General features: G+C 43.4%; 2 protein-coding genes and 1 gene segment (V, D, J or C); 2 read left to right on the top strand and 1 right to left on the bottom strand.

The window, feature by feature from the left end:
* The first annotated feature begins 485 nt into the window (after nt 1-485).
* LOC306993553 (uncharacterized protein) lies at nt 486-5153 on the top strand. Its single transcript, XM_079603418.1, has 2 exons — nt 486-1021; nt 1118-5153. The coding sequence occupies exons 1-2, from the start codon at nt 836-838 to the stop codon at nt 1748-1750; spliced, it is 819 nt and encodes a 272-aa protein (XP_079459544.1). The 5' UTR covers nt 486-835; the 3' UTR covers nt 1751-5153.
* A 62-nt stretch (nt 5154-5215) lies between these two features.
* Nucleotides 5216-8069, top strand: LOC306993551 (uncharacterized protein). Of its 3 annotated transcripts, none has more exons than XM_079603416.1 (5): nt 5216-6210; nt 6339-6398; nt 6562-6627; nt 7021-7086; nt 7436-7564. In XM_079603416.1, exons 1-5 carry the CDS (start codon nt 5340-5342, stop codon nt 7444-7446), a joined length of 1074 nt encoding a protein of 357 aa, XP_079459542.1. In that variant the 5' UTR covers nt 5216-5339; the 3' UTR covers nt 7447-7564. The 3 variants fall into 3 exon arrangements, with proteins under 3 accessions (XP_079459542.1, XP_079459541.1, XP_079459540.1); XM_079603415.1 differs by having other exon boundaries at nt 5220-6210; nt 6571-6627; nt 7417-8069; XM_079603414.1 differs by having other exon boundaries at nt 5220-6210; nt 7417-8069.
* A 13672-nt stretch (nt 8070-21741) lies between these two features.
* LOC306993717 (immunoglobulin kappa variable 1-39-like) lies at nt 21742-22219 on the bottom strand. The segment is given in 2 exons: nt 22171-22219; nt 21742-22058 (listed from the first exon to the last, which is right to left on the bottom strand).
* Nucleotides 22220-22933: the final 714 nt, after the last annotated feature.

The following is a 22933-nucleotide window of genomic DNA, read 5'->3' as shown; positions in this document are numbered from 1 at the left end:
AGGCCGGAGACGTATGATTACTGCTTGTACTGTAAGGGTATGTTATCCAGAAAATAACTTTCTCGACATATGAAAAGATGTGCTCTAAGACCCGAGAATAATGTTGAAGATGGACCTGAGTTGAGAGAGAGTCATTGGTATAGCATCTGCTCAATCTACAATGTCCCAGCCAATTTCAAGTGAACTTTGGTCAGTGCTGGGCAAAATGCACAAGGATGACGTGTCCACTGCAATAAGGAATGATCATTATCTCCTGCAGTTTGCCCAGTCCCTCTTTAATAAGCATGGGAGTGACAGATCAAAGCATGAGTATATAAGACAGAAAGTAAGGGAACTTGGGAGATTACTTGTGACTTTGCGCCACACAACTAGAATCCATAACTTCCGTTACTATCTCTAACGATAGCCCGCTAGCATTGCACGCGTGGCCTCGCCTATCGACCGTATTATTTACACTCGAATCACTGAAATCGCTCTGTTTGTGTTTGAAGTTTGTGTCTGTGTTCGAACCGCTTTGGTTGTGTTTGGAGTTTGTGTTTCGAATCGCTTAACTGTTAGTTTGTGAGCATGTGAACATATCTCCGATACTAACGTTACTCTCTATAAAAAACAATCGGATTGCTTTGATATCGCTGGTTATATCCAACTTTCCGAACTTCCGTTACTATCTCTAACGTTAAGTTAGCCCGCTAGCATTTGCACACGTGGTCTCGCCTATCGACCGTCTTATTTACACTCGAATCACTGGAAGGATACGGGTTCTATCCATGATTTCAGTCCTAAATTAGTAGTGATATTGGTAGCATCACTGCTAATTTATTGTTCATCTGTCATAATGGCGAATACATCGGATGTGTGTCTACCTCTGAGTGCAGGTGAGGACACGTTTGAGCTGCATTCGGTGCGGTTGGAGCTGGAGTCCGTGGAGAAGCAGATCCGTGATCTGCTGGGGAGGCAGGCCGAGCTGCGAGACCGACGATCAGCGCTTGAAGCATCACGCGCCGATGCTCACAAGTCAGTGGTTAGTAACTTTTCGACTCCGGCCTCCTCTACTCCGTGTATTTCTCTGCACAGGACCCGAGCACCCCTGGTTTCGTTTACCCCGACACCGACACAGCACCATGGACCCTGGATGATGCCACAGCGGAAGACACGAGCCAGGACCAGAGCAAGGACCTCTCCGCCCCTCCCGGTCTTCGAGATCTCCACCCGGAACCGCTTCTCCCCTCTTCGCGAGACGGAACGCGACGACGCTGTGATCATCGGCAGTTCCATGGTCCGGCATGTCCGCGCTACCTCAGGTAAAGGTATGGTGCGCACTCACTGCTTTCCTGGTGCTCGTGTTCTCGATGTCGCTGCGCAGGTTCCCGAGATCCTGAACGGTGACGAGCGCGTCGGAGCTGTCGTGCTGCACGCGGGGGTGAACGACATCAGGCTGTGGCAGACGGAGGTTCTGAAGAGGGACTACAGGAGCCTGATCGAGACGGTACGCAGAACATCGCCTGAAGCAAAGATCGTCGTGTCTGGACCGCTTCCCACGTACCGACAAGGACAAGAAAGGTTCAGTAGATTGTTTGCACTAAATGAATGGTTGATGTCATGGTGTAATGAACAGAGACTGCTCTTTGTAAATAATTGGAATCTGTTTTGGGAGCGACCTAGGCTCTACCGTGCTGATGGCCTGCACCCCAGCAGAATCGGAGCGGCTGTTCTGTCGGACAACATCTCCAAGACGTTACACACCATATGACTAGTAAGTCAAAGTCCAAATCACATTCTTTGCTGTCCCAAATTAATTGATATAAGTACCAGTGTAGAACACTATATAGAAACTGTGTCTATTCCTCGTTTAGTGAGGCCAAACAATAAATCTACTGCAGGATCTAAGAAAAATCTAATTGTGATTGAACCAGAAAATCTCAATATTGGTGAACAAAAACAATTTCTAAAGCTAGGTCTTCTAAACATTAGATCGCTTACACCTAAGGCGGTTATTGTAAATGAAATGGTCACTGATAATAGCTTTGATGTACTCTGCCTTACTGAAACCTGGCTTAAACCAAATGATTATTTCGGTCTTAATGAGTCCACTCCACCAGGATATGGTTATAAGCATGAGCCCCGTCTGATTGGTCGTGGCGGCGGTGTTGCAACAATCTATAGAGATATTCTTAATGTTACTCAGAAAACAGGCCACAGGTTTAATTAGTTTGAAGTACTTGTGCTAAATGTTACGCTCCTAGATGTAAGAAAGAAATCCCTATTATCTCTAGCCTTGGCTACCGTATATAGACCGCCAGGGCCTTACGCTGATTTCCTAAAAGAGTTTGCAGATTTTCTCTCAGATCTATTGGTCAATGCCGATAAGGCAATAATTGTTGGAGATTTCAACATACACGTTGATAACACAAATGATGCGTTAGGAGCTGCGTTTACAGATTTATTAAACTCCTTTGGGGTCAAGCAAAACGTTAGTGGTCCCACTCATCGTCTTAATCATACTCTAGATTTAATTATATCATATGGAACCGATCCAACCGATATAGATATTATACCGCAAAGTGATGATGTCACTGATCATTACATGGTAACTTGCATACTACGTACGGCTGAAATGTGTCATGTTGCGCCACGTTATCGACCAGGCAGAACAATCCTTCCAACCACTATAGATAGATTCTTGAATAGCTTACCTGATCTATCTCCGCTCCTCAGTGAACCCAAACAAACAGAGGAACTAGAGGAAATGACTAGCAGTATGAGCACCATTTTCTCTAGTACATTAGAAACTGTTGCACCAATTAGATTAAAAAAGGTTAGAGAGAAAACTAAAGCACCATGGTACAACAGTGCTACGCATGTTATCAAGAGAGAAACTCGTAACTTAGAGCGCAAATGGAAACAAACTAATTTAGAGGTCTTTAGAATCGCGTGGAAAGACAGTATGTCACGTTATAAAAAGGCTCTAAAAGCAGCCAGGTCTGAGCATCTACGCAAACTAATAGAAAATAACCAAAACAATCCAAGGTTTTTATTTAACACCGTGGCTAGATTAACAAATAAACAGACATCACCTGAACAAAATATTCCGTTACATTTTAATAGTAATGATTTCATGAATTTCTTCACTGAGAAAATAGAAAGCATCAGAAACACAATTGTAAATGTACAATCTTTGACAGCATCTTATGATTCAGCCTCAATTATCGCCCCTCAAGAACAACTACAGCGCTTTACAACTATAGGACAGGAAGAGCTAAATAAACTTATCACTGCATCTAAACCAACAACATGTTTATTAGATCCAATACCCACTAAACTACTGAAAGAAGTGTTACCTGTAGTGGAAGAGCCTCTTCTCAATATTATTAACTCGTCTCTATCTTTAGGACATGTTCCAAAAACATTCAAGCTGGCAGTTATAAAACCTCTTATTAAGAAACCACAATTAGATCCAAATAACCTAGCAAATTACAGACCCATTTCAAATCTTCCATTTATGTCTAAAATACTAGAAAAAGTTGTGTCCGCTCAATTGTGCTCTTTCTTGCAAGAAAACGATATCTATGAAAAGTTTCAGTCAGGATTCAGGCCACATCATAGCACAGAAACTGCGCTGGTTAAAATTACAAATGATTTACTTTTAGCTTCTGACCAAGGCTGTATCTCAATACTAGTTTTACTCGATCTTAGTGCTGCGTTTGACACTATAGATCATAAAATACTCTTAGATCGACTTCAAAATTACACTGGTGTTCAGGGACAGGCATTAAGCTGGTTTAGATCGTACCTATCAGACCGTTACCATTTTGTCCATTTAAATGGGGAAAAATCAAAGATAACGTCAGTAAATTATGGAGTGCCGCAGGGATCTGTATTAGGCCCCCTGCTATTCTCAATTTATATGCTGCCACTTGGTAATATTATAAGAAAACATGGAATAAGTTTCCACTGTTATGCTGATGACACTCAATTATATATTTCATCTAGACCAGATGATAACACTAAATTATCTAAAATGACAGAGTGTGTTAAAGATATAAAATATTGGATGACGTGTAATTTTCTTCTATTAAATTCAGATAAAACGGAGGTATTACTGATTGGTCCAAAAAACTGCCCACAAAACCTCTTACAATACAACCTTAATCTAGATGGACGTCCTGTTACTTTATCCTCTACAGTAAAAGATCTGGGTGTTATACTAGACCGCAACTTGTCTTTTGAAAATCATATTTCAAATGTCACAAGAACAGCCTTTTTCCACCTTAGAAACATTGCTAAGCTACGTAATATGCTATCAGTTTCTGATGCAGAAAAGTTAGTTCATGCATTCATGACCTCAAGACTGGATTACTGTAATGCTTTATTAGCTGGTTGTCCTGCATCCTCAGTAAACAAGCTACAGTTAGTCCAAAATGCAGCTGCTAGAGTTCTTACTAGGTCAAGAAAATATGATCATATAACACCAATTTTATCATCTCTACACTGGTTACCTATTAAGTTCCGTATCAATTACAAAGTATTGTTACTGACCTATAAAGCCCTAAATGGTTTAGCTCCTGTGTATTTAAGAGATCTTCTATCGCCATATATTCCATCGCGCTCTTTAAGATCGCTAAATTCGAGGCTTCTGGTCGTACCTAGGATATCTAAGTCCACTAAAGGAGGGAGGGCGTTTTCACATCTAGCTCCTAAACTCTGGAATAGCCTTCCTGATACTGTCCGAGGCTCAGACTCGCTCTCCCAGTTTAAAACTAGATTAAAGACGCATCTCTTTAGCCAAGCATTCACATGATGCATCTCATACCTTTTATACTACAGTTAAATCAGATCAAATGCATTCATATTATGAACAGCAGCTACGCTAATTATTTCCCATCTGCCTTTTTTGTTGTTATCTCGGGACGCCTGTCCCGAGATAACTCAAATAGAGTTCGTCAGCTCCAGTTATGTATCCAGCCTCTCATGGAGACTTCAGATGCCCCAACGCCTGTGATGAGACGACTCGACGCCTGTGAAGAGACGACCCAACGCCGGCGATATGTTATGCCCTAAATTTCATGATTAACTAACTGTATTTTTGTATGTATATTTTTGAAATGCATTTTCTGTAAAGCTGCTTTGAAACAATGTGTATTGTGAAAAGCGCTATACAAATAAACTTGAATTGAATTGAATTGAATAACATGGAAGAGGCAATAAAACCAGGCAACTTCTTTGTTCTTACTAGTGCTGTCAAGAGAGTTTCAGGTTTTGATCATGAAAACAACACATTCAAAGCCCCAAGTTTGGCCCTGAAAATTGGGCATTCTCTCAGAAAGATAAGTGACCTCATCATGTGTCGTGCCCTCATGGAAGAGGACCAAGAGGGGATCGATTCCATCAGGAGGTTTCACACACTTCATGAAACAAAGTGGTCTGAATTAGTTTCCCATTCTGCCTTATCAAACCTGAGTGAGGCAAAATACAACAAGAGCACCAGGCTTCCACTGGCCAAAGACGTTCAGAAGCTACAGTTATATCTTGGTCAGCAAGTGGAACTGGCTAAGGAGAAACTAGCCGATAACCCAACAGCAGGCACTTATGCAGCACTAGCAAAGCTGACCCTCTGTCAAGTCATTTTGTTTAATAGGAGGAGGGAAGGTGAAGTGGCACGGATGACTGTAAAAAAATTTGAAGATCGTGACATGTCACAACTAAATGATGACATAAGCACTGGGCTTACAGAAGTTGAGAAGAGACTTTGCAAACAATTCGCCAGAGTGGAATTGAAGGGGAAAAAAGGACGAAAAGTTGCTGTGATCCTGACCCCTGATATGACTGCTAACCTGTCACTCCTCATTAGTAAGAGGAAAGAGTGCGGAGTAACTGAAAACAACAATTACCTCTTCGCTGTTCCTTCTAGTGATGGTCACTACAGAGGGCAGTTTGGTCAATTTGCAGATGCTTGTGGAGCCGAAGATCCTCAAAACCTCAGATCAACTAACCTTCGCAAACAGATCGCCACAATAAGCCAAGTCATGAACTTGAAAGATAATGAACTTGACCAGCTGGCCGATTTTCTCGGTCATGACATTAGGGTGCATAGGGAGTACTATCGACTGCCCCAATCAATAATTCAGCTGGCCAAGATCTCAAAGCTGCTTATGGCTATGGAGAAGGGAAGTGTGAAGGATATTCAAGGGAAATCTCTGGACGAAATTGGTGGTATGTATCATTTACATGTTGTTAAATCTAGGTGTATGTGTATATGGTTGGTGTAATAACATTTGATAACATTTTTAGATTAAATTATGATAAATAATTATGAATAATTATTAACTGTCATTTAATAGATGACATGGACGATATGGATACAGGATCACAGCAACTCCCTAATGTTTCCACATTGCAAGGTACTGTTCAAATTGGGACCCAAGGCTACTGAAATTGTTGTATTCTGTGTTGCAGATTTTGTAATTGTATTGGTGAAACATTTAAAATAGGCTTTTTTTTAATACATTTAGATAACCGCCTAAGTGTTATTTCAAACATGTATGAACTTTGTTTTGTTTTTAGAAAATGAAGACATGTTGGCTTCTGGCACTTTTGGATCGCCTCACCTCTCCGAGACTGCAGCTCAAGGTATAATCTTAATGATGGACCCAAAGTTTGCCCAACATAGGCTATGTTGAGCTGGGATCTGTGGGTTCATTATAGTATATTAAATTTTAGTCAGGAATATTCCAGTAGTACGATTTTGTAGAAGCTTAACTTTTGTTAGAAGCTTAACTTTTTGTCATCTCTCTTCATTGTGACATATGCTTTGTGGCTAGTATTTTAATGTGTTCAGTAGTTTGCATGATAATTTTAAAACAACAGGGAAGACTTGGCCTGTGTAAAATCTACATAATTTCCTAGTAAAATGTATAGTTATTATAATGTAGAATTGGCTGTCTGCAGTTTTATACCTATCCCCTCCATGCCCATGGTGTCTCTTTAAGCCCATACATTTATACTGTGCAATATGTTTTTTAGATGACCAGGGGAACTCTGTCTGTGTAACTTCCAGTTCACCTCATCTCCCTGACTCCGTTACTCAAGGTATTATATAAATGCATTGCCATGTCCATCACTAGGCACACTTGCCAATGTGCAGTCAACACTTACATTATGTTTGGTTAGACATAAAGCATATAAAGAAGCTGGATGTATTTTGTTTTAACAAGCAGTGTAATGAAATGTCATGTTAATGAAAACAATCTAACTTGCTTTTTAGCAGATCTAAATTCTATTTATTATCACACACATTTTGTCTACACAAGTTCCAGCTTGTTTGGCAATTTTGAACAGCAACATCCCTACCTGCAAGTACTTCTTGTGGGATCTTTTGTCTTTTTTTTGATCTTCTAATCTAATTTTTTAATTGTTCAGGTTTCTGTGTTTCATCAAGGCGGTGTGTGAAGAGACCATGGTCTGAGGAGGAGATACAAGCTGTGATGAAACATATGAGGCCTTTTATTGAAAACGGTGTCACTGTCACCAGTGAGCAGTGCCTGAAGTGCAAGGCAAAGGAACAACCTATCTTGGAGACAAGATCCATCCAAAACATTAGAGATTTTGTACGCAACAGAGGCTTGGCCTTTAAAAGGCATTCAAATGCTAAACGCTAAAATGCACTTTTGGATAGCCTGAGCCTTTACTTTTCTAGGCATGTTTTACAAGTTGGGTTCCTGTGTTCAGAAATGGTTTAGGTCACTTCATTTATTTGGTTCACAGGCCATTTTTTTTGTTTTGCTATGTGGTTAGCCTGATTCACTTTTATTTTATTTTATTAATTTTTGCAAAGCTGTCCTTGGTTAAGGAATGGATTTTTGAGGTGACCAAATCAAATATAATTCAGTGATTCAACAAATGTTGTGTTGTGTGTTAATAATGACAAACCTAGATTATTATTTTTTAACATTTTTAGCTTAAATGCAGATGAGTTGAGTTTAGTAGTCAAACATAATGAAATCAACTGAGCTAAATATACTTGGTGAGACCACAAAACAACAAAAGAGCAAGCATAATTATAATAATGTGATTAGGTTGTCTGAGAGAATTGAGGTTGTTTCATTGTATTGAGAGTAAACCTACTGTTACGCTGAGGCATAGATGAAGCGTAGAGAGAATCCACGTGCACGCACTACTTTATTTAATAAACAACAGAACAGGAAACTCAGGAAAGGAACAAGAAACATCTACAAGCTACAGCAAACACAAACATCGACCGACAACCAACAACTGAAACACAGAGGTATAAATACACAGACAAACAAGCTAAACAAGATAACAAGGGGGCGTGGCTAATCAGAAACACATGGGAACAATGATCAGACAATTAACAAGACACATGGCAAACAGGGAATCACATGACAGACAACAAGGAACAAAAGCCACACCGTGACATAGCCCCTCCCCTATGGGCGGCTCCTGACGCCCATAAGGGACAAAAAAAAAACAAAGACAAAAAAAAACAAAAGATGAAAGTTCAGGTGGGCGGTGAAGCGGAGGCGGACTCGGGGGAGGGATGGAGGGCCAGGCCCGTGGAGCAGAAGAGGGCCTGAAGCTTGAGGCTGTGCAGGCGACCAGGGCGGAGCAGGCTGTGCAAGAGGCCAGGGCGGTGAAGACCCCTCGGGCGGCCAGGGCGGTGAAGACCCCTCGGGCGGCCAGGGCGGTGAAGACCCCTCGGGCGGCCAGGGCGGTGAAGACCCCTCGGGCGGCCAGGGCGGTGAAGACCCCTCGGGCGGCCAGGGCGGTGAAGACCCCTCGGGCGGCCAGGGCGGTGAAGACCCCTCGGGCGGCCAGGGCGGTGAAGACCCCTCGGGCGGCCAGGGCGGTGAAGACCCCTCGGGCGGCCACGGCGGTGAAGACCCCTCGGGCGGCCACGGCGGTGAAGACCCCTCGGGCGGCCACGGCGGTGAAGACCCCTCGGGCGGCCACGGCGGTGAAGACCCCTCGGGCGGCCACGGCGGTGACGACCCCTCGGGCGGCCACGGCGGTGACGACAGTCCATCGGGCGACCAGGGCGGAGACGACAGTCCATCTGGCGGCCAGGGCGGAGACGACAGTCCATCTGGCGGCCAGGGCGGAGACGACAGTCCATCTGGCGGCCAGGGCGGAGACGACAGTCCATCTGGCGGCCAGGGCGGTGAAGACCAAGGCGGAACAGAGACAGACCCTGGCTCAAGAACAGTTACAACCGGCTCAGGAACTGGAACAGACACCACCGGCTCAGGAACGGGAACTGCAACAGACACCGCCGGCTCAGGAACTGCAACAGACACCGCCGGCTCAGGAACTGCAACAGACACCGCCGGCTCAGGAACTGCAACAGACACCGCCGGCTCAGGAACTGCAACAGACACCGCCGGCTCAGGAACTGCAACAGACACCGCCGGCTCAGGAACTGCAACAGACACCGCCGGCTCAGGAACTGCAACAGACACCGCCGGCTCAGGAACTGCAACAGACACCGCCGGCTCAGGAACTGCAACAGACACCGCCGGCTCAGGAACTGCAACAGACACCGCCGCCTCAGGAACTGCAACAGACACCGCCGCCTCAGGAACTGCAACAGACACCGCCGCCTCAGGAACTGCAACAGACACCGCCGCCTCAGGAACTGCAACAGACACCGCCGGCTCAGGAACTGCAACAGACACCGCCGGCTCAGGAACTGCAACAGACACCGCCGGCTCAGGAACTGCAACAGACACCACCGGCTCAGGAACTGCAACAGACACCACCGGCTCAGGAACTGCAACAGACACCACCGGCTCAGGAACTGCAACAGACACCACCGGCTCAGGAACTGCAACAGACACCACCGGCTCAGGAACTGCAACAGACACCACCGGCTCAGGAACTGCAACAGACACCACCGGCTCAGGAACTGCAACAGACACCACCGGCTCAGGAACTGCAACAGACACCACCGGCTCAGGAACAGCAACAGACACCACCGGCTCAGGAACTGCAACAGACACCACCGGCTCAGGAACTGGAACTGCGACAGACACCGGCTCAGGAACTGCGACAGACACCGGATCAGGAACTGCGACAGACACCGGATCAGGAACTGCGACAGACACCGGATCAGGAACTGCGACAGACACCGGATCAGGAACTGCGACAGACACCGGATCAGGAACTGCGACAGACACCGGATCAGGAACTGCGACAGACACCGGATCAGGAACTGCGACAGACACCGGATCAGGAACTGGCTCAGGAACAGGCGTAGCGGCGGCCATCTTGACGTGAAGCTCTGGCTCGGTGGCGGCCATCTTGACGTGAAGCTCTGGCTCGGCGGCGGCCATCTTGACGTGAAGCTCTGACTCGGCGGCGGCCATCTTGACGTGAAGCTCTGGCTCGGCGGCGGCCATCTTGACGTGAAGCTCTGGCTCGGCAGACGTGACATGAGGCTCAGGCTCGGCAGACGTGACGAGAAGCTCAGGCTCGGCAGACGTGACGTGAAGCTCAGGCTCGGCAGACGTGACGTGAAGCTCAGGCTCGGCAGACGTGACGTGAAGCTCAGGCTCGGCAGACGTGACGTGAAGCGTAGGCTCGGCAGGGCTGACGTGGAGCGTAGGCTCGGCAGGGCTGGACGGAACCAGCGGTGAAGGCACTGGGCTGGACGGAACCAGCGGCGAAGGAAGCTCTGGGCTGGACGGGACCAGCGGCGAAGGGAGCTCTGGGCTGGACGGGACCAGCGGCGAAGGAAGCTCTGGGCTGGACGGGACCAGCGGCGAAGGAAGCTCTGGGCTGGACGGGACCAGCGGCGAAGGAAGCTCTGGGCTGGACGGGACTAGCGGCGAAGGAAGCTCTGGGCTGGATGGGACCAGCGGCGAAGGAAGCTCTGGGCTGTTGTGAAGATCAGGCATGACTTGAAGATGCTCAGGCTTGGCGGGTACTGTCAGTTTGCAGGCTTCTGCATAACCCTCTGTAAGAGTTGATCCGGCCAGCCAAAGAGCATGGACAATATAATGCTGGAGACTCCAGCTAGGGTGATGAAGTGGCATAAGGGAGCTGATCGGCTCTGATAGTCCTCCAGTGAAAAAGATAATTAGACTTAACTCATCCATACCGGTCAAGTGAGCCAGCTCCAAAAAGTCCACAATGTATTCTTCCACGGGCCTCTCTCCCTGACGGAGACACACAATTTGTGCTGCTGGATTCATCTTGTGGTCGGTCGATCTGTTACGCTGAGGCATAGATGAAGCGTAGAGAGAATCCACGTGCACGCACTACTTTATTTAATAAACAACAGAACAGGAAACTCAGGAAAGGAACAAGAAACATCTACAAGCTACAGCAAACACAAACATCGACCGACAACCAACAACTGAAACACAGAGGTATAAATACACAGACAAACAAGCTAAACAAGATAACAAGGGGGCGTGGCTAATCAGAAACACATGGGAACAATGATCAGACAATTAACAAGACACATGGCAAACAGGGAATCACATGACAGACAACAAGGAACAAAAGCCACACCGTGACACCTACGTTCCACAAACAGGACTGGTTGAAGGGGAGTGGGTGAGTGACTGACAAAGTTTTAAAAGAAAATGCAATCAAGCATGGAGGCCTTCAAGTTACTTATTAGGCTATTTAGGCTTCATTATCCATTATATGTTGCTGCTTTGTATGTTCTTGTTGCATTCTATAAACCCTTACTATTCAAATTGCTAGTAAAGCTGATGAACTCTCATAGAGATCGTTTTTAAATAGGTTTAACATATACCCTAACGTAATGTAATTTGTGACAATATCCCTAAGTAGATAAACATGTTTTTGAAGAGTGGTTTGGTAAGTGTAACAATTAATCCACTGGAGGCAAGATGTAGAGAACCCAAATGCAGTTTATTAACGTAACATATCCAAAAACAAGCTCAAACAAAAGCGTGGCTTGAAACAAGAACATTGACTAGACATGAGGCATACAAAGGCATCGGCATTACTCCGAAAAGGCTCTTTTCTCAGGTCATGTATGATCTGGTGCAGTGGGCAATGGCAGACCCTGGACACGCAGATTGCAGTGTGGATGTGAAACACAATGGACTTTATGCACAGCTGCACTACTTCCTGAACTTTAGCTAGCTCCTTTGTTTCCTGTCTGCCATTATTGGACAAACTGATTAATCCAGGTGTGCCTGACCAACAACAATAATCAGACACACCTGGATTAAGCAGTTTGTTCAATTATGGCAGACAGGAAACAAAGGAGCTAGCTAAAGTTCAGGAAGTAGTGCAGCTGTGCATAAAGTCCATTGCAGGTTGGCAGTTGGTTCAGGACATGGAAAAACTCCATAATACTAGGAAGCAAGGATGCAATGGCATGTGCTGGTGGGGTTGAGTTCGTCCTAATGGATGCAAGCAGTTTTTGTGTTATGCTCTTAGTTGATTTATTGACATGTGCCCACCTGTAGGTAGACCCCATCAGATAAGAGCTGTGGTGTTATCTTTACACTTTTGTAGCTTGACAGAATTTGATTGTGGGTGCTGATGTTTTCTAGAGGATGAAGTGTAGAGTTGATTGTGCTGCTTATGTACATTATATGCAAATTATGTCCCGATGTGATGAGTTATTTACAACTTTTGTGCCAAATTGTAATGCACAACAGAGGTCAACAAAGAAACAAAAATGACCTTAATATATCCCATATTATTATAATGGTGTGCCTCAGTCACTTTGGTCTTATAATCCATGTGTCCTTTTAAAGCAGGTTCAACTTGGTATATGTGTATGGTGAACTGGCCTTACAGACCTTATGTCCTTTTAAAGCAGTTTATACTTGGTGTATGTGTATGGTGAACTGGCCTTACAGACCTTATGTCCTTTTAAAGCAGTTTATACTTGGTGTATGTGTATGGTGAACTGGCCTTACAGACCTTGTGTCCTTTTAAAGCAGGTTCAACTTGGTATATGTGTATGGTGACATCATTGACCTTGTACACCACACTGTCCTTATAGACCGTGTTACAGAAAAGTCTTTACAAACCACCAGAAAGTCTGAAAAAGAGCACTTTTTTATATCTCAGTTGTGCAAAGAAAATCTTTTAATTTTAAGTCGTGTATAGGTTCGCTGATTTTTTTCATGATTTTTTATATGTTTTTTGTAGCTCTAGCACCACTGGAACCTGGTGTCCCCGCAGCGCTGTGCTCAGTCTGATTTGCCCAAAAATTAAAAAATTGTCCCCCTAGTCCGACAAACGGGGGTGTGTGTGTGTGTGTGTGTGTGTGTGTGTGTGTGCGTGTGTGTGTGTGTGTGTGTGCGTGTGTGTGTGTGTGTGTGTGTGTGTGTGTGTGTGATCTTTCAATCTGCTGTGTTTGCTGCAACATTCAATAAAGCTTCTCAACAAGTTCACTTTGTGTCTGACAACATCATTCCACTAACAGATGAAGATGCAGGTGCTTTTCAGAAGGTTGATGTCGCAGTAAATGTCAAATAAAGCTCTTGGGGTTTGAACATGGTCTCTGGAGACAGAGCTGCTCTATTCTGAGAGATCACAATCACTCCAGCCTGACAATGCAAATGGGCTTTTCAGTCTCACTCTGTGATTGGTCGCATGATCTGGACTGGAGCAGTTTCACTTCTGCTGCACATTTACATGTAAAGAAGGTGGTGAACTTTAATAAATATCATAAAAATCATTAATAAAATCAATTGTGTAAGAATGTAAAAGTTTCTGTGGCTCAAATGGAAAGCATCTCGTCCAGACAGCAGAAGTGACAGAATCTGTTCAGTTTGATTGACAGGATCATATATTACTCCTAAAACATGATGATCATATTGAAACACTGACTCATTCTCTTCATAAACACAAGAGTGATGTTGATTGTAATGATATAGTGTTATTAGTGTGTGAAAATACAATCATAAATCATTCTTCAAAGCTGAACTAAACACTGGCAGAGTCAAGAGGAAGATGATGCTGAAAGTCATGTTTGTTGGTTGATGAAGAAGAGCTCTTGATCATGTCATGTTCAGTTCATAGAGCTATAAACACATGCAGAGTGAAGCATGTGCTGATCATATAAAACACTCTCTGAATGCAAAAGCTGCTGTAGACTGTGAGCTCACGACGAGACCGAAGAGAGATCAGGACGAGATACAGACTCACCTCAGACTCATCAGAGTCAAAGAGCTTTACTGACAGGGTTAAAGAACGGCTTTACATGGCCGAAGCACAGGGACATTACATATACTGACACACACACTTACACACACACACACACACACACACACACACACACACACACACACACACACACACACACACACAGTTAATAATATTGAGTTCAGTCATGAAACTGTAGATCAGTGGTTCCCCAATAATCTCTCTAATCTGAATCTGTGTTTAGTTAAGGACACATATAATATGTGTAGAGTTGATGGTCTCCAGGATGATCAGTCCTTTACAAGGATAGTAAGCATGGATAGTTCCTCTGATATTCAACATATTAAAGTAATTGAACTGTCTTGTATCCTTCAAAAACAATAAAGAAATGCTGCATAGTCGAAGCACTTTCTTTGACAGTCCTGTTCCCCATGTACATATGTACTTATTATAGTTGCAACTGGGTAATAAGTCCTAACCCTGAACCCAAAGTTACATTATATTACCCAGTACTTTCTTAGGTAAGCACATGTAAGTGCACATACTATAACATAAAGTGCAACCGCACTGTCTGCTGTTATCAATTCAAAAATGAACCATAATCATGTTTCTCTAGTGATGGGAGAAACAAAGCTTTTAGAAACCATTGAGCCGACTGATTTGCATAATGATTCACTGGTTTGAAGCTCTGGAAGCGCCACACGCTGGTGACCCATGCTGGGGTGCGTTTCCCGTACAACGCCGAAACTCACTGCTTAACTACCATAAGATGAAGAAATCAAGTAGCTAGTGCTGGTCAGAACAGTGAAAACTCCTTTCACAAAACAAATGCAAATGTTTTATTTAAACTATCTATTAATGCAATTATCAAATCATCTAATACCATTAAATATGAAAAGTCTTTATTATATTTTAAAATGTAAATTGCAGGTTAACCACCACAACCAATTAATGTGTAAATTAAAATGCTCAATATGTACAGTATATATTAAAAAAATTCTGTCTTAAAATACGACAGAATAAAATACGAATAAAATAACATTTATTGGGTTTCTTCAAAGGTAGCATGTTGTTACTGTAACTGGGTGATGACGTCATAAGAGGGAGTAGCAGCCCATTCTCCGCTAGATTCCCACTGTTTGTGGCTTGACTATGCAGAACGACTGGGAGACGGAGGAGGTGAGAAACCATCAAATTCTTGATGGACCACAGCCCTACAATTTTTAACCAGTCAGGCGTGAGAGAGGGGAGGACATTGCCAGAAATGATTATTTTATTTAATATGTAAATATAAAATAATTTCTAATTTTTAATTAAAAGGGTACTTTAATTATGAAACTAAAACTAACAGTAGGTGGCGGCAAGTCAGTGACTTAATAAGCGAGTCATTCATTCAACCGATTTGTTCAAACGGCTGTTTGATTCAGCGACGAAGCAAACGAGTCATTGAATCATTAAATGAACCCATCCGTTTAAAACGCCGATTATTCAAGTCAAGTCAAGTCAAGAATATTTGTATTCACAATACAGATTGTTTCAAAGCAGCTTCACAGTATTAAATTAAAAAAATAATAAATGTCCATGTTTGTTAATGCTAATCAATAGTATTATTCATTGATTAATTAAATTGAATATCCCCAACTGAGCAAACCAAAGGCAACAGAATCACCACTATCAGTTTCAGAGATTGTTCCTGCTGTGGTTTCATTTTGGAATTTTCATCGGCGAAATGGCGATAAACCAAAACGTAACTCTCAATGTTAACTTATTGGTCATTTATTGTTGCATAACATATTAGTAAGTAAGTAAGTAACATTTATTTTTTTATAGCACATTTAAACACAGCTCGCGCTGACCAAAGTGCTGTACATAGTGCAGTAGCCACTGAATAATAAAAGTAAAATATACAAATAAATACACTTTCAATCAGTAATTTAAGCTAAAATCAAGAGGAAAACAGTTAGTTACAGACATAGCAAGGTAAGACAGTTAAAACACAGGGAAGGCCAATGTAAACAGGTGAGTTTTGAGCTTAGTTTTAAAAATTGTGATTGATGGGGCATTTCTAATCTCAGGTGGCAGTTGGTTCCACAGCTGAGGGCCAGCAACAGAAAAGGCTCTGTCACCTTTTTGCTTAAGCCGAGACCGTGGAACATGAAGGAGACCTTGGCTAGAGGATCTAAGGGACCTGGGGGCTACATGTGGATGAATAATACCATCTATGTAGCTGGGGGCCAGGGCGTGAAGAGCTTTAAAAACCATCAGCAGTATTTTAAATTGTATCCTAGATTGGATTGGAAGCCAGTGCAAGGAGGCTAGAACAGGTGTAATGTGTTCACGTTTTTTTGTATTCGTGAGCAGCCTAGCCGCTGCATTTTGGACCATCTGAAGCCGTGCGACCAGTGTTAGAGGGAGACCAAAGTAGAGAGAGTTACAATAATCTAGGCGGGAGGTTATAAACGCATGGATGACTTTTTCCAGATCATTGTAGGACAAGACAGGCTTAAGTTTGGAAATTATTCTTAATTGATAAAAGCTAGCCTTTACAACAGATGATATCTGTTTGTGCAGGTTAGGAGATAGGAGTCTAAAATCACACCCAGGTTACGTGCATGTGATTTAACATAGGGGGCAAGGGAGCCAAAGTTGACAGGGATAAAAAAAAATTGACTTTGAAGGACCAAAAACAATGACCTCAGTTTTGTTGTCATTTAACTGAAGGAAATTGTTAGCCATCCAGATTTTAATTTCTTTCAAACAGTCTAGAAGTTGCTGCATGGATTTGTCAGATTTGAGTGGGATGTACAGTTGGGAGTCATCTGCATAGAAATGGAATGAAATATTGAGTTTTCGGATGATATTACCTAGGGGGAGCATGTAGAGACAGAAAAGTACTGGACCCAGAATGGATCCCTGAGGGACACCATAAGACGCAGGGGCAGAAGATGAGGAATACTGGCCTATAGATACAGAAAAAGATCTTTGGTGGAGGTAAGAGTGAAATAAGTTAAGAGCTATACCCTTAATGCCAACCCATTGTTCGAGACGTTCTAGTAATATAACGTGGTCTACAGTGTCAAATGCAGCACTAAGATCTAACAGGACCAGAATGGCATTATCACCTGAGTCAAGAGTGAGCAACAGGTCATTTGTCACCTTTAACAGGGCTGTCTCAGTACTGTGATGGGCTGTGAACTCAGATTGAAATGGCTCTAGAATCTCTGTTAAGTTAAGGTATGGAAGCAGCTGAGTTAAAACCACCTTCTCCAAAATTTTAGAAATAAATGGCAGTTTAGAGATAGGCCGGAAATTTGTATGACATTTAACGTCCAGATTATGTTTCTTTAGCATAGGCTGGACAACCGCATGCTTGAAACATGAAGGAACGGTGCCGGCGGCAAGGCAGGAGTTAAGAATAAATTGAATGGAGGGACCAATAGCAGCAAAAGCATCTTTAATAATCTGTGAAGGGATAGGATCATGTGGGGCTGTTGATGGTTTCATATGCTTTACAATGTCCCACAGTTCAGTGTGGGGAACTGCTTGAAATTGGTCAAAAGTTGCTGTAGTAATGGGGACATGTAATGGTGCTTCAGATACAACAGGAATAAACTGTGTTCTGATGTGGTGAATTTTCTCAGCGAAAAACTTCAAGTCAAGAACTCTTCACAGGTATTGGTGGATGCCTCAACCTCTGAGGAGACTTCAGGGTTAAGAATTTAATTTATGGTATTAAATAAAATTCTAGGGCGATGGGAATGTTTGCTTATAATGTCAGAGAAGTACTTAGTCCTGGCTTTTTTAGCTGCAGCTTGGAAATTAACCATGGAATTTCTGAATATTTCTAGAGAGACTGTGAGGTGATCCTTTTTCCACTTACGCTCAGCTCTTCGACAAACCTGCCTGAGATGACGGGTGGAATCATCAAGCCACTGTTGAGATTTAAAATTAGGGCGTCTGAATTTAAGAGGTGCCACAGTTTCAAGTATAGCTGAGCAAGATGTGTTAAAGGAGGATATTAGCTCATCAGGGCTCAAGAGGTGGTCATGGTTGGTAATAGAGGCAGTGATATCATTTCCCAGGAAACGTTCAGAAAACTTATTTGCAGTAAAAGGGTTAATATGACGAGAGTAGTGACCGGAAGTTCTGGCTGTATACAGTGGATTAAATAATTTAACATTAAACAAAATAGGCACATGGTCAGAGAGAAATGCCTTCTCAATGCTTATGTTATCAATGGAAAACCCATGGGATAAAATCAAATCAAGGGTGTGCCCATGCACATGGGTCGCCTGATTTATGTGCTGAAGGAGGCCAAAGGACTCCATTACATGGCAGAACTCACTAACCAAGGGTTTACCTGGGCAACATACATGAATATTAAAATCACCCAAAATCAACAAACGGTCATACGAAGATGCATAAGGAGACAGAAAATCTGAGAATTCTTTTATGAAATTATTATTTGGTTTGGGGGGCCTGTAAACAAGTGCGCATATCAATGGTGAGGCAGCAGATTCGATTTTTACGCATTGTACTTCAAAGGAGGAAAAGCTCCCAGCTGAAAGTGTTTGTACCTTAATTCGATTTTTAAAAATCAAAGCCACTCCACCTCCTCTTCCTGAACTCCTCGGAGTGCTTATGAATGAACAGTTTGTGGGGCAAAGTTCACCAAAGACAGATGACTCACCAGCGCCGGAACCAATCCATGTCTCCGTTAAAAACAACATGTGCGCATACTACGAAACAAGCACCCTAGACCCTGGAGTGGAGTCTAGGTCCAAATCATAAAAACGAACAAATGTATGCGGTGAGGACCAGCCTGCCGCATTACAGATCACCCTATCTGGGTGACCTGAAACAGACAAATAACTGATAACTGACTTAAGCCACAGGGCAGCTCTAATAAAGTAAATAAAGTTTTTAGAGTGAGGAACTTCTCTGAAACCTCTTCAATAGGCTCGAAGGGAGCTAAAGCCAGGCCTTCCAATACCACGGCCAAATCCCAAGGCGGTGCTCTAGTGCGCAGTGCAGGCCTAAGCCTCAGTGTACCGCGGAGAAAACAAACAATGAGAGGGTCTCTCCCCAAAGATATACCACCTGCAGGAGAGTGGTGGGCAGAAATAGCCGCCATGTACACCTTCAAGGTGGAGGGGGACAATCCATCAGAGAAACGTTCTTGCAGAAAATCAAGTACTGAACCAACAGGGCAGATAACAGGATTAAAATTGCGTTCTCCACACCAGGTAGAGCATAGTTTCCACTTCAGTGCATACAGTCTTCTCGTGGAGGGAGCTCTAGACTGGAGTATAGTCTCAACGACCTCAGTCGAAATACCCGATTCTAAGAGCTGATTCAAGCCCAAAGTTTCCACAACTCTGGACGAGGGTGATAAATGGTGCCCCCTGCTTGGGACAGAAGGTCCCTCCTGATTGGAATCTCCAACGAAGAGCCGGCTAGAAGGGACACTAGGTCCGAGAACCAAACTCGGGCCGGCCAGTACGGGGCTACTAATAATAGATGAGCCCCTTCCCGGCGAACCCTCTCTAGAACTCCCGGAAGCAGAGATATCGGAGGAAAAGCGTACAGGTGTAGCCTCGGCCACACTTGTACCATGGCATCCAGCCCGAGTGGGGCTGGGTGCGTGAGAGAGAACCACAGGCGACAGTGCATTGTATCTGATGATGCGAAAAGGTCGACTTTCACTGAGCACAGTTTACGTTTCAGGGGACCTGAACACTGCAGCGGACTTTCTGTCGAGACAGAAGCTGAAGTCGGGGGAATGGTCTAAACAGTTGCTCAAATTTGGAGAGCTCGACACAGTCCCCACTGTGGTTTTCCCTGTCTCATCCGACGCCTCTGTGGGTAGATGCCTTCGCTCATCCGTGGCTGGAGTTGAAACTGTATGCATTCCCTCTGGTCAAGCTAATCCCTACAGTCCTTTGCAGAGTGAGGAAGTGGGTAATCCGCCTCCTTCTGGTAGCCCCATTCCGGCCATCCCAGACGTGGTTCTCGGAACTGAGCTCCCTGGTGGAGGGGTCCGCTTAGCAGATATTTCTCTAAGTGGACGGTTTTTTAGTCTTGGTGTTCGGCTCATGCAGTTCAGTGCTGGAATTCCTCCAGGATAAATTTGTGGCTGGAACATCTGCTACCACCTTGAGAGTTTATGTCGCGGCTATCGCTGCCTATCGGGAGTCAGACGAGGTCCCCTTAGGTAGACACCATCTGGTCTCCTCGTTTAAGCGTGGAGTTAGACGCTTGAGGCCTGCACGTCCTATTAGTGTCCCCACCTGGGATTTATCAGTTGTTCTGTAGGGGCTCTGACTCTCAAGGTGGCACTTTTGTTAGCGTTGGCCTCTCTCAAGCACGTGGGGGATCTGCAGGCTCTTTCTGTGAGTGAGCCTTGTATGGAGTTTGCCCCAGGTCTTGTGAAGGTGTTTCTACGGCCTAGACCTGGTTATGTCCCCAAAGTTTTGTCCACGTCATTCCGCTCTCAAGCAGCGCCGCTGAGGAGGCGCCCGCGCCATCAGCCAATGAATTGCCGTGATTCGATACGGGTTCAGACAATCAGCACATGCCTTCACGTGGCGGCCCTGTTTTGACTCATTTTACAGTACCAGACAGTTCTAATGAATTTATTCTTTTTTGGAATGGTTATGAACCACAGAAACCACCAACACTAGGCAAAATGATGTGAGAAAGGATAAATATGCAATTACTTAAGGGAAATGTAACTTATTTTTCACATAAATATGCTTGTAACCAATTGCTTTAATATATAATTGTACTTGTAATCACTTATCTATCATGCAAATATGCTAATTAGAATATTAAATGGCCCAAACATGTATCAGGCACCAGTATTCCTGGTCTAGGAGGAATACAAAGGTTTATTGGTAATTGTAAGGACCTGACGGCCGCTATTTTGAAAATGGGGCCTTTCTTGGAGTCAAACTTTGGTAAACTTTTAGTACGTTTTTAAGTACATCTGATACTACTGTAAACCACTGAGAAACCTTTTGTTAGAATTTATTTGGGGTCAAGCCATATTTGCAGCTGACTATCATGGGATAGTAAAGTGTCCATCATAAACACACTTCAGAATCTCACTGGAAGTAGTAGATCATCCGGGGACTTTTTACCTGTTCTTTTATGAGTGAATTCAGACACACTTCTTCTGTCAGATACTGTATTTCACCTCATACAGTATATGTATATGTATATGTATATAGTAGTGAAGTGTGTGATGTCAGACACGGTCTTAAAGGAAAGGTGAACAGAACTCAGTTTAGTTTTTAGAAGTGCAATTAAAGAGATTGACTTTCATACAGTAAATAATATAGATACTATTGTAGTGGAAAGTTTTACAGGGACAATTTCTCCACATTATACTGCAGTTTAGTAAGAGAAATAAGATATAAGATTGTGTTTCATGTTTACTTACATCATAATAAATGAATAAAGTGTGTGAAAGGTTGATATTGTGTAGTGTGTGATCCTCCATCAGCAGCTGCAGTTTCTCTCAGCTGTATCAGTGCAGTCACTGTGACGTCTGACTGACAGAGGTTTCTGTACGACTCTTTATCACTGTGTGAACACTGGACCACTGTGTAAACTCTGACAGTAATAATCTCCTGTATCTTCAGTCTGGACTCCACTGATGGTCAGAGTAAAATCACTGCCAGATCCACTGCCACTGAATCTAGATGGAGTTCCAGTATAAAGGTTTGTTGCTGCATATATGACGAGTTTAGGAGCTTCTCCAGGTTTCTGTGAGTACCAGTGTAAGTAACTGCCAGCATACACATCACTGCTGGTTTTACAGTTTATTCTGACTTCTTCTCCTTGTTGAACTGCTAGTATTGATGGACTCTGAGTTACAGTGATCTGTCCTCTACACTCTGACAGAAAACACAAACACAAATGAAAATGATATATGATGATATACAGTGTATGATATATTTCACATTTTAAGATAATTAATAATAATTGTAAAAACTGCATTACACAAACCTTGAGCAAACAGTGCAATGGTCCAGATGAAGATGTTGATTGTGTTCATAGTTGTGGTTTAGTCGTGTGATGATGAAGAGTGTGTGTGTTCTGCTCTCAGTCATGAAGTGTTAAACTCACAGCACTATAAACACTCTCAGACACTGAAGCATGTGCTGACAATGCAAAGAAGTGGGCAGGATTTACAACAGCTTGTGCTGATAACACACTCATATACACTAGAGTTACACAATCATGACTTTATTGTGTGTGTTTATTGTGACTCCTGAGACACTGAGGATGTGCAGATGAACGTCCATCTCTGTGTCCATATTCAGTCATGTGACCATCATCACTGCTACACTTCCACTAGATGAAGCACCATCACTAAAGTAAGATCATGAATCATGAGTCTGTTCAGAAAGTATCAGGACTGATTGTGAATCTCTAATCAGAGTTCATGGTGTCACTCCATCTATCATGAAGCCTCATGTGTGTCTGAAATCATCAGATGGAGAAGAAACCGGCTGTTAAAGATGGAGACATATTAGAGCTTGTTCACGCTTCATGATCTTGTGTGGAGATTCAGAACCAGTCCAGATACTTTTATAACACACCTTGAATATGAACACATGCTGGACTGTGTAGAACAAGCTAAATACCTTTTATATCTTCACTGTTACACTTTCTATTGACTTTGGCTATAATATTCAATAAAGTCATGATTTGAACAGATTTCCACTGAAGATTGAAGTCTGAAGCTGCAGGTTTTTCTGTGAATCAT

The sequence above is a fragment of the Phoxinus phoxinus genome, assembly GCF_949152265.1.
Source record: "Phoxinus phoxinus genome assembly, chromosome: 25".
NCBI classification, from domain to species: domain Eukaryota; kingdom Metazoa; phylum Chordata; class Actinopteri; order Cypriniformes; family Leuciscidae; genus Phoxinus; species Phoxinus phoxinus.
This window is presented reverse-complemented; position numbering and strand designations above follow the sequence as displayed.

Bases quoted from the DNA above. Each gene is read 5' to 3' on its own strand.
- LOC306993551 (XM_079603414.1), top strand. From the start codon at position 5,340: ATGTGTCGTGCCCTCATGGAAGAGGACCAAGAGGGGATCGATTCCATC. The intron at 6,211-6,338 runs GTATGTATCATT...GTCATTTAATAG, and splicing joins ATCTCTGGACGAAATTGGTG to ATGACATGGACGATATGGAT. The intron at 7,087-7,416 runs GTATTATATAAA...TTAATTGTTCAG, and splicing joins CCCTGACTCCGTTACTCAAG to GTTTCTGTGTTTCATCAAGG.
- LOC306993553 (XM_079603418.1), top strand. From the start codon at position 836: ATGGCGAATACATCGGATGTGTGTCTACCTCTGAGTGCAGGTGAGGAC. The intron at 1,022-1,117 runs GTTAGTAACTTT...ACACCGACACAG, and splicing joins CCGATGCTCACAAGTCAGTG to CACCATGGACCCTGGATGAT.